This window comes from Aegilops tauschii, chromosome 4 (genome assembly GCF_002575655.3).
Source record: "Aegilops tauschii subsp. strangulata cultivar AL8/78 chromosome 4, Aet v6.0, whole genome shotgun sequence".
Classification (NCBI taxonomy): Eukaryota; Viridiplantae; Streptophyta; class Magnoliopsida; order Poales; family Poaceae; genus Aegilops; species Aegilops tauschii.
The window spans coordinates 407,484,407-407,502,317 of record NC_053038.3 but is presented as its reverse complement, the minus strand read 5'-3'; the positions used below and the strand labels follow the sequence as shown (position 1 = coordinate 407,502,317).

The following is a 17,911-nucleotide window of genomic DNA, read 5'->3' as shown; positions in this document are numbered from 1 at the left end:
ACGCTAACTTTTTTAAAATGTTCGAAATTTTTTAGTATTTTATTATTTTCCAAATTCTGCGAATATCTTTAGAAATATTATGTTTTTCACATTTTTCTTTTTCCAAAACAATTTGAACATTTGTTTTTTTGCATTTTGCGTTTAAAAAATGTAAACATTTCTTTGTTTCATTTTTTGAAAAATATTTAGCAGAAAAAAAAGGAAACGAAAAACCAACCGGTAAAGTAAACAACAGGAAAAGCTTTTTGTTTTCAAAACTCGCGCTTCGTGAGCCGGCCGGCCGGCCGCCAAGGTGAACGTCCAGGTCGTCTCCACGACCACTTCACGTGATACGCGGAGCGAACGCAGCTCATGAGAAGTTGTCGCCCCGCGCTCCAAGCATCCATCCCCGCACGTAGCTTTCCTTCCTCCCCCTTCAGATCCATGTCAACTCATCTCTCCCCTCTCCCTCTCTCTTTCCCTCAGGTACATTCATTCAGGCATTCGGCCATGGCGCTGCTGCGGAAGCTCTTCGCCCGGAAGGCCATGGATGGACTGTCGCACGTCTCCGAGCGGGTCTTCGGTACGTACCATGCATCATAATATGGCTTTTTTTTCTGAGACGAGGGATCACAACACGGCTGGCTGAACTAAAACTGATCCGGAGTTCCTTTGAACAGTGTTCAACTCCTGCCTGTCGATCGGGGCCCTCGACGAGGGTGCGCACAAGGACTACCTGACCAGCACCATCATCCAGCTCAAGGCCGGCAACCCGCACGCCTCGCTCATGGTCGTCAACTTCGCCGCGGCGCCGACCGGAGCCGACGCCGTCCACTCCCTCCTCGGGCACGGCGCCGCCGCCGTCGTCGCCGACTACCCGTCCCGGTACGGCGGCTGCCCGTCGCTGCCCCTCCCGAAGATCCGCGCGTTCCTCGGCTCGTGCGTGGACTGGCTGGTGTCCGGCCACCAGCGCAACATCCTGCTCATGCACTGCGACGGCGACGGCGCGGCGTGGCCTGCCCTCGCGTTCGCCATGGCCAGCTTGCTGGTGTACATCGAGGAGGCCGCGCCGGAGCGGACGACGCTGGACGCGGTGTATGGGAGGGCGCCGGCGGAGCTACTGAGTGCCTGCTCGGTGCTCGACCCGAGGCCGACTCATCTGAGGTACCTGCAGTATGTGACGAGGCTCAGGGACAAGGGGGCACTCATGGGCATGAAGCAGCAGTCCTTCGTCCTGGACTGCCTGATACTGAGAGCTGTCCCGGATTTCGACGGCAGCGGCGGATGTAGGCCGGTTGTTCGTGTCCACGGCGAGCCGCGTGAGCCATCGGCCGATGTTTCTTCGACGGAGGTTCTGTTTAGCACACCAAGGATCAAGCAACAGTTCAAGAACTATAAGCAGGTGATGAAACCTGTCAGCTCCGTGGATGCTCTCAAATAATGGTCTCATGAATGGTGATTTGGTAATGCTCTCTTCTACCTTGGATATTTGTCTTAATTACAGGCAGAAAGCACGGTGATCAAGGCTGACATTGGGTGTCAGATACAAGGCGATGTTGTTATCGAGTGCATCCATGTGGGTAATGAAGGCCACGAGCAGATCATGTTCAGCGTCATGTTCAGCACTTGCTTTCTACAGTCCAACATGACGTTTTTCACTCTCGAGGACATTGATCTGCCATGGAACTGCAACAAGGAGAAATTTCAGGAGGACTTCAAGATTGAGGTATACATTCTCTCCTCAACGCCTGTGGCTCCCTTGAACTGATACAGTTTACAAGTGTTCGCGTAATGAAAATTTGCGAATTCATGTACCAGGTGTTCTTCTCAGAAGTGGAGCTGTCAGACACAGATGAAAGCCATGACGAGAGTGAGCTTTCCTCCATAGGGAACGCAGATGAGTTCTATGACTTTGACGAGATACTGATCGAGGATCCAGATTTTGACCAAGATGATAGTGAATCGCACGGTGAAACTTCACGGCAAGATCACTGTCAGGAGCCAAGCACTAACACAGAGCACAGTGAAACTCGATCATCAGATAGCGCAAGTAACAGTTCAGCAGAAAAAGGAGAGGACGGTGAAACCGGGTCGGCAGACAACGCAAGTAACGGTTCAGATGACAAGGGAAACATTAGCACTGACGATGAGGCCGAGTTTATCCATGGAGATGGAGTTGATGTTACTGGGGAAACAAGCTATCTACTGGAAGCTGGAAGCAGCAGTTCTATGGCACCAATCGTTCCCACAACAAGACATGTAAATGAAGAGATGGCAACAGATATCCAAGAAAACAGAAGTGATAAAGGACTAATTCCAATGCAAGAAGGTGGCCAGAGGGTTACACCCCAGCCCATGCGGAAAACCAGGCAGAAACAAGCTGCAATTATCCCAGCAGTTCCCATCATCAGGAAGAAAACGAGGAGACCAGCAGACACCGGAGCAGATGACAAGAAGCCTGCAACATCAAAGACGCTGGTTAGAGTAGGCTCGCAGAAGGGAGCACTTGTTGCAGCTTATAATTCTTCCAATAACAGCACATCTCAATCAAAGACAGGTCCATCTCACAAACAACATGAGGTTCCGAGCAGGCTCAAGCAAGGATCAGCAGCTCAGGCAATAAGAGCTTCTTCAAACCTTTCCAAAGAACACCTGAAGCATAGCTCACAGCAACAAGCAAGTGGCAGTGCCACAAGGCCAGAGGTAAAACAAATAGTTTTGACCCGGCAAGCATCTCCATCCTTTGCACCAAGTCCTCTAGGCCGAGAGCGAAGCCAAGAAGCCGGCGAATCCAGCGGCGATCCCATGGAGAAAGCCAAGAAACCGGTCGTCCATTCCTCTGAAAAACTGAGGAGTAGTAGAGCGCCAAAACAAGAATCACCGGTTGTAGAGGCCCCTCGTCGAACAAGCACTCTGAAGAAATCCATGTCGTCGCCGGCAATCTCTGCAGCACCGGCCGTTCCTTCTTCCCCGGGAAAGATTAGGACTACGACTTCGCTCCCTGGGGTGAAGACATCTCGTCCTAGCTCAGGGTTTCACATAGCTTCTTCTTCCTCGCCTCGAGGGCAAAAACACAGCGTGACGCCGCCTTCATCTCCGGGAAGATCGCCGCTCGCCGGTCCCAGATTCAGCAGAGCAGTGCCAGCTTCTCAGCCTGATATGCAGCAGGGCGCATCAGCTCCGACTAGGTTGCCTCGCCGTGCATCATTCAGCGAGTTATCCCGATCTGTAGCGACCCCTAAAGCGGGAGATGTACAAGCTGTATCGCCAAGAGCATCTAGAGTCATGCAGAACCATCGAGAAGGCGTGACAGGCAGTGGCAGAAGCTTGTCCCCTTCATCACCGAGATTGACAACACAGCCATGGCCAAAGACCACGGCAGTAGTTTCCATGTCCAGCTCCAAAGACAGAAGAAGTGGAACCACACCGGCAAGGCCAACGAGATTAAGTTCCTAAGTTCTTCTCCAGAATGTATTTGTAAATTGTAATCTTGTTCGAATTGAACCTTTGGTAGAATGGAAATCAGTGGTCACTATACTACACTTGTGGGCCCGCAGACTGTTGAATGTTGAATTTGGAACAACTTACTCCTCTTGTTGTTCCATTTCTAAACTACTGCTTATGAATTGGCTTGTTTGTTAGCAAGATATACGAGACATGCAGCAGCGCCAGCCAGCCCTTGCAGCATTGTGCTTTCTTGCTTTCTTCCGACTTGCAACAGTGGCGGCCACCCTTCAGCGTCGCGTGTCCTGGCTTGCAACAGCGGTGACCTTCTCTTGCAGCAGCACTCAATCTGCTTAGCAAGAACAATAGCTGGCCCTTGCAGCGTCACACACCCCAGCTTGCAGCAACAATTGGATTTCACTATGAGGATTCCTTACAACTATGGTAGTCGGCGCCTAGTATCGTAGCAACAAAACCGCTAGGTTTGCCTAGCCGTTAGTTGCACGGCCGCGTATTGCTGACTTTGACGTACTTTCGCAATATTATTTTGCACTGTTGCAACATATAATAAAAATGAAAAACAACTACGCAACAAGCATGCTATGAAATCACAACAAAAAATTAATTATGCATCATTTTTTTACTAGATTGTAACACAATATTCTCTTCATCTCAAAATACTCGGCGTATTAGGTTTCATTAGGACAAGCATTTGACGAACGTTTACTCTACAAATATATTTTTTACGTGACATAAAATTTGAAGCCATTAGCTTCTTCTTTCAAAAGTACCTATTCGTGGTTATGATGTTATATCATAGTAGTCACATATTGATAGTCTAATTGTTGGTCAAAGTGTTGCCCTAACAAAAAACAATATACTTTGTATTGTGAAACAGAGGGAGTATATACAATGCAAATTTTAGAAGCTTTCTTATTTTGCAAGACGACAACAAATATTTCAGGAGATTGCAATACAATTTTTTTGTACTACTGAATCACATTGTCTGAGGATACTTCGTCATAGTATTTCAAGAGAATTGCAAGTGTGCAGTTTGCAAAAATAGTCGACGATGGCTTGACAAAAAAAAAGAACAACAAATTGTTAACCATGAAAATGTGATATGAATGAAACATAATTATTTTCATATACAATGGAAAAGACGATCCATCCACCAATTCTCCATCTTCATGTTGTTGTAGGCTTACCGTCATGTCGTTTCTCCATCTCCTTGGGAGGAAACTCAATGGAAGCTTTTTTTTTTAGCAATAACCAGTTCTAGAGAATAGCCACCATGTTGTTGCAGCTATGCTCGTCGACCAAGTGCTAGAGAGCCACGTCGGAGAGAGGCCAACGGGTCCAGCCACGACATACCTCATCGGTGTTGGTTACCTCATGGACACATCTGGCTCTAGGCTCCTGCGTAGCCATTGCGACCCTCATCGACTTTGTGCCGGGGATCTTCTTTGGAGGATAGCGAGAGCGTCCAAGGAAAAAAAATGGAGCAGATTAATTGAAACCAACAAGTATGATGGCATGGTCGATAGTGGAGCAATGGTCAACGGCAAGACGGTGACGTAGTGCCCTTGGAGAGAGAGAGAGACGATGTATAGCAGACGATCAAAATTTATTGAATAGATGTGGATCTGGTATCACTCGAGAATCTGACGCGGAGGAAAGCGACTAATTTCTCCACAAAATCAATTTGTTGTATACAATTGTTTGCCATTTGCAGTCGCGGCTCGGATGTTTACTATTGTAATATGCCCTAGAGGCAAAAATAAATGTTATTATTATATTTCCAAGTTCAAACTTAAGTTCATATTTCTGTGCTATAATTGCAATGGTTCTTGAACCGGACATTTAGAGGAAAACTCAGTTGCATGTGTGGAAACACAAACGCCAAATAGATCTCTAGTCTCGCATCTAAGACTAGCTCATGTATTTATTCGTGATCCTTTTTTCCTGATCATGGGTATTGTTAAAGTAACAAGTATGCCAACAATAATGAGAACACCTTGTTAGTAGAAAACTGGTGTTGGATAGACCCAATACTTATGATATAATGCCAGATCACATCGTCACTTAGTTGTCATTATTATCATATAAAGAGTTAACGTTTACATACGTCCGTAGACCATGAGAATATTGTAGGCCTTCATACCGGATGGTTGCTTTGGGGTTGCCAAAAAAATTCCGTAATAGGGAGATCATAAAGATATCTTACAGGTACACTAGAAAAGTATGTCAAGGTTCTTCATTATTCAAGACTAGGATTTGCTCCTCTAGCGATGGAGAGATACTCTCCGAGGCCACTCGGTATTATAGTATCCATTACGGTCTGGCCAGACACTGTGATACTGATCAAAGGGATACCGGAATACAGAAACAAGAAAAGGAATAAAACCAGCAATGGATAACAAGTATAGTGATCAATGTGTCGATCACTGAAATACTATCTGTCCTCGGGTTTCATATATATATCACAAAGCAAAGTGAAGTATATACGGAAACAAAGGGTTCACCGGATAAAGATCTTCGTGTTTGTGTGGGAGTTAACATGGGTGTCCACATCCCACTGTTAATTATTGATCGGGAGGTGTTTCGGTCATGTGTGCATATTGACGACTAGTGATTTATTTCAGTACCAGGAGATATAGGAGAATTAGAGAATCGTCGCGAGAAGAGTTCTGGATGCTTCTGGATGGATTGGGGTGTGTCTTGGGAGTGTGTCCCAGAAGTGGCGCCCCAGAAGTATATAGAAGGCATCAAAAGATTCCAAAATGTTCCGGAAGCATTTTTTTTTGAGACAATGTTCCGGAAGCATCTGAATATTCCCAAGGGTCGACCTAGTGGGTTATGCCCTTTGGCTGGACCAAGGGGTAGCACCGCATGGGCCCTAATGTTGGAAATATTCCCTAGAGGCAATAATAAAATGGTTATTATCATATTTCCTTGTTCATGATAAATGTTTATTATTCATGCTAGAATTATATTGACGGGAAACTTGAATACATGTGTAGATACATAAACAACACCGTGTCCCTATGAGCCTCTACTAGACTAGTTCGTTGATCAAAGATGGTTAAGGTCTCCTAACCATATACATGAGTTGTCATTTGACATGAGTTATCAGACCCAACCATAAGCTTAGCATCAGATCGTGGTGTAGGCGTTAAGTTGTTACCTCATGCAAATGTGTGCCGAGAATGCTCGTTCCTGGATATGAAGCGCGACCATCTGAAGCTACAAGTTAAAGAATTAGCGTGGTGACTGCATTTCTGGTTCTCCAAAATACCACCGCGATCCATGACTCAAGGAGTGGAATGTACGTTCTGAACACTCCCGCCTCAGTTGGATACTTTTTCTGCTTGTAGTTTAAGTCAATACGTCCCCCTTTTCCATTCTGAAAGCGCAGGTTTACTACCAGAGGGGGGTGAATGGGAGATTTTTAGAAATTCATCAAACTCTAATGAATTTGACGAAGATCGGAGTGAATAAATAGAAACGCAAGGCAACTAATTCATCACAGTAGCAAAAAGCATGCATACAAGATACATATAGGTGAAGAACAAGTAATCGTACAAGCATACAAGCATGAGGAAGATGAACTAAAGAAATGAGAAATGGCATGATGAAAGTCTTTGGTTCAAATTCTTCAGAAGGTAGATCACAAATTCTTCAGTAACGGAATAACGTAAAGGTAAAGGTGAGGAATTTGAAATCAGGTAGGCTCGGTGAAGACACATCGATTTGGTAGACTAGTTTTAGTGATGAATTAGACACATCAACTGTACGTCTGGTTGAGGCGGCTGAGACGTACAATTGATGTGTCTAATTCAGTTCGTCTCAGCCGCCTCAACCAGATGTATCAACTGTACGTCTAGTTGAGGCGGCTGAGACGAACTCAGAGGACACTTAGTCCTCACTGTATTCCTCTTGAGCGAAGGTCACTTAGACCTCGCCCAATCACTCGTGGAAAGTCGTCACTTCAAAACCTTCACAGACTTGTTCACCGCCACGCCACAATTACTCTTGGGTGCTCAGAACTTGACGCCTAACCGTCTAGAAGAATGACAGTCTTCAAAGGTAACACGCATCGGATCACATAGATCATACTAAGGTTCTTTCCTCTGAAACGGAGGTGGTATGTAGATCTTCGTGAAGAACTACACCAAGCAACCTCTTCAAGAGAAGCCAAGGCTCTATGGTGGCATGCAGATCTTTGTTTAAAAGATGTCCATGGCCACCGAACGGGCCTGCCCAAATCCAGAAGGAAGCCTGATTGAAGCACCTAATAATGACTCTCGCCAACCAAGACCAGGGAACGACCTCGCCTGTCAACAACCTTCCTTAGTTGGCCTGCATTTAGCAGGCCTTCGACAGCAAGCTATTGCCTCACCCACGCGTGGAGCGGTTGTTCTACGCCTGCAGAGCCCTTGCGCCATGAGACAAGTGAATAGGCGTGCCGGGAGCTGGACAAGACGTACGGGGTGATTCAACCCCCTCATCTCACCGCATGGTGCACACCTATACAAAGATGTGTCACGCCCCGTGCAAAGTGGCGCCATGGTTGGTGGTGACAAGACAGGCGTCCATTCCCGGAATACAGAAGGCAATAACACTTCATACAAGCATTTAATGCACTCACCTACTCGGTCAGATGGCCGGACCACTTCCTTAGTAGAAAAGCCATTGTGGTACCCCTTGAGATATAAAAGGAGGACCTAGCTATTGAGGGCGGGGTGGGGGGGGGGGAGGCACTTCTTAGCAAGACAGAAGAGACCTGTAAAAGGTTGGACATTTGGTAGAAGAAAAGTAGGAGTACACAACGCTTCCCGTTCCCGCGAAGGACTTGTAGCTCGCCATCCACCAACATAAACACACACAAAAGTAGGAGTAGGATATTACGCAACCATGCGGCCCGAACCCGGGTAAATCATCGTGTACATTTCGTGCATTTCGATAGTGTAGGTCCTCACCTTCGTGCCCCATTCACGAACCAGCAAAAGGACATCTCCCGTCCATGGTGTCTCGCGCGTATCTTGCACACGCCCGCCGACACTCAGTGGCCGCAGCAGTGGTAGCTCCTCAGCGTGGAGCATCATGTCAACAGAGGAGAGGGCGGCCAAGGAGGCGTCATGGAGGGAGTGGTGCAACGCGGAGCATCGAGCGATGTTCGCATAGTCTGACTGAAGAGGCGCCAACCTGGGTCCTCGTGGACCCCAACCTCGCGGAGGCCTGGGCCGATGACCGATCGATGACCAAGTCGGAGATATCTGCGTAGCGACTGCGCTGCCAAGACAAGGAGCTTGCCAAGGTCGAGGTGGAGTGGTCACTCAACGACACCTCTGTCGTCCTCAGCAGGGTCAAGGGTAGAGCTCCCCGGCCAGGGTCCGCGTTGGCCGAGGCGGCCCTCCGCATGGCGCAAGAGGAAGCTGAGCGGCTCGAGCGCCAGGTGGCGGCCGGGCAGGGCTACCGCGCCTTGGCGCCCTTCACCGCTGGAAGGACCACTCCAGCTTCAACGATGATAACGTGAGCACGGAAGGCGACAGAGGTGCCGCCGGCCAGCCTGTCTGCTACAAATTAGTTTAGTTTTTTAAGTTTTAGTTGAACGGACGAAATATCTACGGCTTATGTAAATCATGTCTGAATTTATGCCCGTTTGTATGAATTTCGTCGTATATGCATGAGTTATGTCTAAATTTGTTTATATTGTGGCCGGAGATGTGGGCAAGCGTTGGATGGTCGGCTCTCGTATCACTGTCCACGAACGCGTGACGCATCCACAGAGAAATATGATGTCCGTTTGAGGATCGGTGTTGAATATGCCCTAACGAAATTGGCCACGGTTCAAGGATCGGCGTTGAATATGCTCTGACGAACATTGACATTGAATAGGCATATATAGCAATCAATGGCTCAACTCAAATATGACCTGACCTGTGAACATGTGGTTGGATGGTTAGAGGGACTGTGGTATCCCCAGCCCACCAGGGTTCAAGTCCCGGTGCTCGCATTTATGTCAGGATTTCCGGTGATGCACATTCAGTGGGAGGAGACGTCTCGTCGTAAATTTTAAAATGATATGCCGGCTCAGTCTTTAGAAGATGCTCATAGGGGTAGGGTGTGCGTGTGTGTTCATAAGGGTGAGTGTATGCGCGTGTATATGAGCTCTTGCGTCTGTACTGTGTTAAAAAAAACCCAAACATGACCTCACGGGCTTTTGACGCCCTTGCACTTGCACGATCGGCCTACGTCAAAATCGCGTAACCATTTTCCGTGAGCACGACGGGAGGTTGGGCATGCGATGACTCAAGAATCCCGCACGCTTCCTACTGCTTCCCTTTTCGGCCGGAAATCGATTGGGCACGTCGGATCCGTGAGACGGTACGCGCACGGTCCAGCCAAGCCACACCCTTCCTTCCGCGGGACGAGAGGGGAAAGCGAGAGGTAGTCGGCACGCACGGCCGTAGCTCCCCCTTCATTCACAACGCACCGGGTCGCACTCGCACTCGCACTCGTACGCCCCATGCCACGCCACCGCGCCAACAAAACAGAAGCCCCAAAACGCCAAGGCGGACACGCCGACCCGGCGTGCGTCAGAGGCTGCTCTGCTAAATCTGGGGTGGAGGTATTTGAAAAAAGAAAATTCTGGGGTGGAGGGGACGCACCGAGGCGCGCCCGCCTCGCCGAGATCGACGGGCCGACGCAACCCAGGCCGAGCGAGCGAGGGAAGCGATACAACCCACCACAGGCAGCGGGCGCGTCGTCGCGTTCGCGTGCGGCGGATATTCGGACGGGGCGGCATAACACCCGGGCCGAACGGGTCGCGCTCTCTCTCCCGGCGGTCTTCTCCCCGGCCCTCTGGCGATGGCGACGGCGACGGCGGCGGCGGTGTGGGAGGAGGAGGCGGAGGTGGAGAGGCCGATGCTGGAGGAGGAGAGGAAGGGGAAGCAGGGCAAGGGGCGCCGCTACGGCCTGGTCGACTACCGGGCGCTGCCGGCCTACATGCGGGACAACGAGTACATCCTGCGCTACTACCGCTGCGAGTGGCCGCTCCCGCAGGTGCTCCTCTCCGTCTTCTCCATCCACAACGAGACCCTCAACGTCTGGACGTGCGTACTCTTGCTCATCCCCCCATCTTATTTTTCAATCCAATTGTTTTCCTCATGCCAATTTTATACTGTGCGCACATGTATGGAACAGCCAATTAATCCCCTGGACATATATAGTTCTGATAACATTGCGAGTTTCTAGTTTGAAAATTGGAACGATGTATGTATCTATCTGGTGCTTTACCTGCAGTTTTGTTCTCTCTTTCTGTGTTGTGGTTATCCAACATAGTACGGTTTCTTTAGCCATGTAATTATGGCTTCTTCAGCTATGTAATTATGGCATGAAAAGGGAAGCTGATTTACTCTTGAAAACAAGGATTCTCTGTCATGTTAATTTTACAATGCAACCATTTGATTTTTGATTCACTTAACCCTGGCTTGAAATTGCTCACTTCCTCGTGTTCAGACTTGAAGTTTCAAACTAATTACCAAGTAAGAAATTCAGCACTGAGAATGCATTGTGGCACTCTGAATTTTGAAGCATTTGTCGTAGCCCTTGCTTGTTTGTTGCCAAGCAAGATGAGACAACAACCAACTTAATTTTTAAATTTTATCAAGACTACCGTCCACCAAACTAATTAAAGAAGTCCCTTTCAATTTCAACAGGTCATACATTTAATTGAACCATGGACTTCAAATGTGTCTTTTCTAGTCTTTGTTGCTTGCCTATCCTATCAAGTCGAAAGGAAACCAAGTGATTTGACTGCCATTATGTAACACTGAGTTTGGTTGACCACTAACCTCTTCTGCGAGCTATGTGCCATAAATGGTGAAGTATGAATACTAGGAAATTAGGACTACAAACTTCGGGGTGATATTACCTTTTGTTATTTTGCCGATGTGGAGAGGATTTGGTGGTGTGTCCTTGCCGACTAGGGCTCAATCCTGTCAGGGGTGAACATGGTACTCACGATCGTTTCTACCTTAATAAAATTTCACAGGGCTCCTCCCCTGTTCGTTTTATTTATTTATTTATTTTGCCGATATGATATAGCAGAATTATGAATTTGCTAGATTATCTCTGATCTAATAAAGCTATTTCTTTGTGTCCACTTCAGGCACTTGATAGGATTCTTCATCTTCCTTTCTTTGACCATATACACTGCAACAAAAGTTCCAAATGTGGATCTTCAGAGCCTGCAGAATTTACCTGATATACTTAGGAATGCTGATCTTCATAAGATTCAGGCAGAGCTTGCGGCATGCCTTCCCTCATTACCTCACTTTTCTGATCTACAAAAGATGAAGGATGAATTGAGAAGCTCATGGAATTCTATCGATGTGCTTCCATCATTATCTCGTTGGCGTCTCTTGGAATTACTCTCAAATTGCTTGCCGGACAGATTTACCCATTCCAATGAAACTAATCTTTCTGTTCTTGTAAGTAGTCAACAACTTATCTAGTGCTTTTTTACTCACTATCGCTGTGCTTTATTTAAGGGTTCAAAACTTCAGAAATGCAGTGCTAACCTGCTTACAACAGTTAATAGGAAAATCTTACGAGTTGGACTATCAAATTCAAGCTGTTTAGTTACCTAGTTTCTTCTTGCTATGCCCACTGTGAGTAATTATGTCTGACTTCTGACTAAATTAAGCCAGTTTGATGCTGGCCAAGATTTGACTTCTAGATAGTTATCAGTTAAAAAATAATCCTCAGAAGTCTACTCAACATAGCCGGTCCCAAGCCCGGGTAAAGGAGAAAGGTGTGATAGGCTTGGCGAGCCAACATCAAAACTCAGCCACTCTTATGGAGATGAAACCCAAAAGATTTTCGTTGGGGATCACCAAAGAATTAGCCATGGACAGGGGTGCGTGGAAGCTTGCTATCCATGTTCCAGAACCATGAGTTGGTCGCGAGAGCTTATGGGTTTCACCTCTAGCCTACCCCAACTTGTTTGGGACTAAAGGCTTTGTGTTGTTGTTGTCTAATAGTTCCTGGTAGGTTACCGGAAAAATCTGTAGCATCAAAACCAGCTTATGATATGCAGAACCTTTGTTTAGTATGTACTCACCTCAAAGTTTATTTTAGGCGTGCGTAAGGCTTTACTGTTGTTGGTACACACAGTCTATACAGAGTACATATAACAATAATATGGTTCAATTCGATATCTTCGCATTGTTTTGGGGTCTCTTTTAAGAAAAGGGGGCATTGCAAGGGTCCGACCACTGTAGGAGCATTGCAAGGGCCTTTTTATTTAAGTTCCATTGAATTCCATACAATCCTCATTAACTTCTGTGCAGATCAACATTCGCATTGCATCGCTCATGTAAACCAGTCTTTTTAACCTGTGTGTTGACAACTGTCACATAACAAGGACATAACAAGGATTGTTTTCATCTGTGCAGGAAAGCATGAAGGAGGATATTGTAACCGTAATTGCACCACACTTTATTAGGCCGATCTCTAGGTGGCCATTCTTTGCCTTCTTGGGAGGAGCCATGTTTTGCCTTCTTGCCAGCAGCACATGCCACCTTCTGTCCTGCCACTCTCGCCGCCTTGCCTATATCATGCTTCGGCTTGACTATGCGGGCATTGCAGCTCTTATCGCCACTTCTTTCTACCCTCCAGTATACTACAGTTTCCTGTGCCATCCTTTCTTTTGCAACCTGTACCTCAGCTTCATAACTATTTTAGGATTAGCAACTATCGCGTTCTCTCTGCTCCCGGTCTTCCAGAACCCGGAATTCCGAACTATACGAGCGTGCCTCTTCTTTGGCATGGGAGCATCAGGTGTGATCCCTGTTTTTCACAAGTTGATCCTTTTTTGGCACCAACCAGAGGCACTGATCACTACCGGATATGAAATTTTGATGGGGCTGTTCTACGGTGTTGGAGCATTGGTGTACGCGACTCGGGTGCCTGAACGCTGGATGCCTGGGAAGTTTGACATTGCTGGGCACAGCCACCAGCTCTTCCATGTCTTGGTGGTTGCTGGAGCCTACACCCACTACCATGCAGGGCTGTTGTACCTCAAGTGGAGAGATCAGCAGGGCTGCTAAAAGTTGTTCTATTGTTACAGGGTGTGGATAGATTTATTTGGTTATATGGTTGTGTCTCAATGATCAATAGAGGACCTGTTGAATCTGGGTAAAGAATTTACTGATCTGTGTAAAGTGTATACTAGGTACAATAAACAAGGTGATTATAAAAAAATTGGCTGGCTTAAGGCGATCATATTCAGCAACCTTCATAAAAGGTTGATACTTATGTTATTGTCTTGGTGATGGAATCTGAGTAGCAATTGATTGCAGTTGCTGTTCACAGCCGTGCACGTCAACTACGAGACAAGTTTGTTGCAGAAGATGCATCGCCAAGCGTCTGAATTGATATAATTTGACAGGCTGAGGTCGATGGCACCGGCTGAATTGTTCTCCTTTTTTTGGTACCAATAATAATACAGCACCGCGGCTGTTGTTGGTAGCTCATGTCTCTGCTGGGTCGCAAAATATCGCTCACATGGATCTGTCTAGGCTCGTCGCCGTGGCCGTGCTCCTCGGCGCCTTGCGGCCGCTCCGGAGCCACTGCGCCGGCGACGTCAAGGGACCGCACCCGGTCGTGCTCGTGCCCGGGTACGGGTCCAACCTGCTCGAGGCGCAGCTGACGGCCGCGTACGCGCCGCCGGCGCCCGGCTGCGGCGCGCGTAAGGGGAATGGGTGGTTCCGGCTGTGGCCGATCAACCAGACGGCGATGCAGGACCCCCGCCAGGTCCCGTGCTTCGTGGACCAGATGAGCCTCGTCTACGACGCCGTCGCCGACGACTACGGCAACGTCGCCGGCGTCGTGACCCGGGTCCCGTTCTTCGGCTCCACGCACGGCTTAACTGGGCGAGTCTGACCTCCCAACCACTCGATCGTTTCCTCCTCGTCCACAAGCGTTTGATTCAGTATTCTGGTGGCAACCTGACTTGGTGGACTGACAGGTTGGACCCCCTGGTGCGGGAGCTGGAGGCCGCGGGCTACCGCGACGGCGAGAGCCTCTTCGCCGTGCCCTACGACTTCCGCTACTCCGTCGCGCCGCGCGGCCACCCGTCCGCGGCGGGCGCCTGCAACTTCGACGACTTCACGCGGCTCGTCGAAAGGGCGAGCTCGCTCAGCCAGGGACGGCCGGTCGTCGTCGTCGCGCATAGTTTCGGCTGCGCGCTCACGTACCAGTTCCTCCTCGGCCGCCCGCTCGCCTGGCGCCGGCGCTTCGTCAAGCGCGTCATCCTCGTCGCCTCCGCGCTCGGCGGCTTCTCGGAGGGGATGAACGACCTGGCCGCCGGCACGGACTACGGCCTGCCGAACGTCGCGCGGCCGTCGAGGGTCCGGCTGGCGCGGAGCCAGCAGAGCGCTCTCTGGCGCCTGCCCACGCCGACGGTGTTCGGGGACCGGCCGCTGGTGGTGACCAGGAACACGACGTACACGGCACACAATATTGCGGAGTTCTTCGAGGCCGTCGGCTTCCCGGAAGGGGTCCGGCCGTACGTCACGCGGGTGCTGCCAGCATGGGAGGCGCTCCCGGCGCCGATGGTGCCGGTGACCAGCATCATCGGGGTCGGTGTCAGCACGCCGGAGACGTTCGTGTACGGGGAAGACGGGTTCGTGGGGACCCCGGAGGTGGTGTACGGCGACGGCGATGGCGACATAAACATGGTGAGCCTGGTGGCCATCGAGAAGGAGTGGTCTGGGGTGGAAGGCCAGGTTCTGAAGGTGGTCAGGTTGCCCGGCGTTCGTCACGATGGCTTCTTCAACGTTGGTTTCGCTCTGAAAAAAGTGGTTGCTGAAATACTCGAGGCTGGTGGAACTGTAGAACTCCATCCGAAGATTGGCCGAGTGCAGATCGATGCAGGTCCCGTCTGGAAGGAAGATAGATGTAGAGTGCACGAAGACGTTTGGTTTGAGTAATGCGTTTTTAGAGGTGCTCTGAGTTTGAGTAATGTTAATAGTGATGAAAAGTAAGAGATTTTGAAAAAGAACCAGGATCATAATTTCATAGACATCGGGTAAAAGTTCCCAAATGATAGGTGCCACATGGGTGGCATGAAGCAGTCCTGACCTTTTTTACAATTAAAATTGTCATCCGAAAAGACAAAACAAACTCAAATAAATTGAAGCACGAAAGTTGTCACGCTTGACAACTAAAGTTGCCATCCTCGCGTCATTAAACTTGTCATAAGAAATGTTCGGAGTTGCCATGTGCTCGTGCCACATGTGTGGCACTTATCAGGGTCCTAAAAGTTTAGGACGTGAATATCGTGCTGACATTCGATCTAGGAGAGAGGAGCCAACGAACGATTTAGTTCGCTACGAGACTCCCCCTGTTGTGGGCCCCAAAACTACTCCTGATTCTCCGAATAAATATAGAAAAGTAAAAAAAACATAAAAATGCATTGGACCAATAAAAACACTCCTAAAAAGAATACATACTACGCGACAAAAAGTGCTTTAGTGAATAAAACTACCATACACTTATGAAAATTAATAGTTATATTGTAGAACTTTTTTCCAATGGCCCAAAAGAAAAAGTTCATATCAATTTACATATGTACATGGAGGCAAAAAATGTACATTAAATTTGTAAGGTATTTTAATTGTATACATGAAAACACACAAAAAATATGGATTAAATTTGCCATCACGTAAAACACAAAAAGTGTATCATATATTGTTTAGTAGTAATTGTCTCATTTCATATAAACTAAATTTACAATGGTCCCGTGACATGCAAAAATTCCAATGAATGATGAAAGCAAAAAAATTGCCATGGATGTATACTTTTTTGCCATGGCAATAACAGTAAATTTACATGGTCCATAATATAATTTTGCCACGGCAAAATAAAAAGTAAATTTGCCACGTATATTAAAGTAATTTTGACATGGCAATAAAGGTAAATTTGCCATGGCAATAAAACTAACTTTGTGTCATGGAAGACTCTCTCTGCCTGTTCAATTGTGTACTTGCATTCCAAAAGCAAAATTCTACATATGCACAATTGTAGATGGAGCTTGTACGTGTCTCATGTCTTTCAAAGCTTTAATATGTATTCCAAAATTATATCCTTTTATTTGAAGCTTTGATGTATGTTGTCATCAATTAATAAAAGGGGAAGTTTGTAAGCACATCCACTTCATTGGTGGTTTTGGTAATTCATGTCAAATATACAAGTTGTTGGATTAATGTTTTCCTTTAGTATATTTCAGGATAAGTTCAACTTAGGACCCCTCAAGATGCTAAGAACACGTGGTGGAAAAGCCTCAAGACTCTACATTTCCATTTAACTCATTCAAGATTATATTAAGTCCATAGGAAAGCCAATACTATTGAAAGAGGATGAAGTTTCCTAGCAATGGTTCCCTTTCTCTACCATGTTTCCTAACAACATAATCTCTTTTATTCTTAGAAGGTAGGTCATAAAGATCAACTTCAGGTTCTACTACTACCTCCTTTTCAGGTTCATTGTCATTATAAGGTGAAGCATCATTATGATCATTACTAGCATTATCATGGTTAGATTCATGCTCTTAACCGTCTTAAGTTTCAGCATCAAAGTAGAAACATTATTAGGATTCTCAACAGGTTCTTTTTCTATAGCAGGCTCACTAGCAGCATGCAAAGTTTTAGTTTTACTCTTCTTTTTAGGTGAACTGGGTGTACTATATTATGAAAGCTAATCTACAAAGTGCGGAGGCTCTGAATCATCTCTAGATTCATATTGCGCAGCCTCGGGGCAATGGTTAGTGTTGATAAATCCAACATGTTTTTTAGTCCTAATATAAAGGTGGGGGTCAAAGATCAAATATGTACTGATGACCCACGAGTATAGGGGATCGCAATAGTCTTCAAGGGTAGTATTTCACCCAAATTTATTGCTTTGACACAAGGGGAGCTAAATAATATTTATAAGCCTTAAAAGTTGAGTTGTCAATTCAACCGCACCTAAGAAGTCACATCCTTGCAGCAACTTATTAGTAGCACAGTAATATGACAGCAGTGTAAATAGTAGCAGCAGTAGTAACAGTAACAGTAGGAGTGTTGTAGCAAGTGTAGCAGCGGCAGTAATAGTACTTGAGCAAAAACAATATTGTAAAAGCGTAGGCATGGAGTAGCGATGGATGTTTGGATGAAATTCATTATGTAACAGTTAAAACCTAGAGCGATACACAATATCTCCAATTCATCAATCATATGTAGGCATGTATTCCATATATAGTCATATGTGCTTGCGGTAAGAACTTGCATGACATCTTTTGTCCTACCCTCTCGTGGCAGCGGGGTCCAAGTGGAAACTAAGGTAATTAAGGCGTTCCTTTTAATAGAGAACCGGAACAAAGAGTTAACACATTGTGAATACATGAACTACTCAAATTACACTCTTCTCGGGAGAGTAT

General features: G+C 47.1%; 3 protein-coding genes across 3 annotated transcripts; all 3 read left to right on the top strand.

Moving 5' to 3' along the window:
• Positions 1-464: 464 nt before the first annotated feature.
• Positions 465-4,374, top strand: LOC109733322 (uncharacterized). The gene is made up of 4 exons (XM_045227246.2): positions 465-562; positions 660-1,381; positions 1,484-1,705; positions 1,798-4,374. Exons 1-4 carry the CDS (start codon positions 490-492, stop codon positions 3,433-3,435), a joined length of 2,655 nt encoding a protein of 884 aa, XP_045083181.1. The 5' UTR covers positions 465-489; the 3' UTR covers positions 3,436-4,374.
• Positions 4,375-10,012: 5,638 nt separating this feature from the next.
• LOC109733330 (heptahelical transmembrane protein ADIPOR3) lies at positions 10,013-13,716 on the top strand. Its single transcript, XM_020292524.4, has 3 exons — positions 10,013-10,541; positions 11,600-11,921; positions 12,888-13,716. The coding sequence occupies exons 1-3, from the start codon at positions 10,297-10,299 to the stop codon at positions 13,539-13,541; spliced, it is 1,221 nt and encodes a 406-aa protein (XP_020148113.1). The 5' UTR covers positions 10,013-10,296; the 3' UTR covers positions 13,542-13,716.
• A 252-nt stretch (positions 13,717-13,968) lies between these two features.
• On the top strand, positions 13,969-15,496 carry LOC109733329 (lecithin-cholesterol acyltransferase-like 1). Its single transcript, XM_020292523.4, has 2 exons — positions 13,969-14,366; positions 14,462-15,496. The coding sequence occupies exons 1-2, from the start codon at positions 13,999-14,001 to the stop codon at positions 15,423-15,425; spliced, it is 1,332 nt and encodes a 443-aa protein (XP_020148112.1). The 5' UTR covers positions 13,969-13,998; the 3' UTR covers positions 15,426-15,496.
• Positions 15,497-17,911: the final 2,415 nt, after the last annotated feature.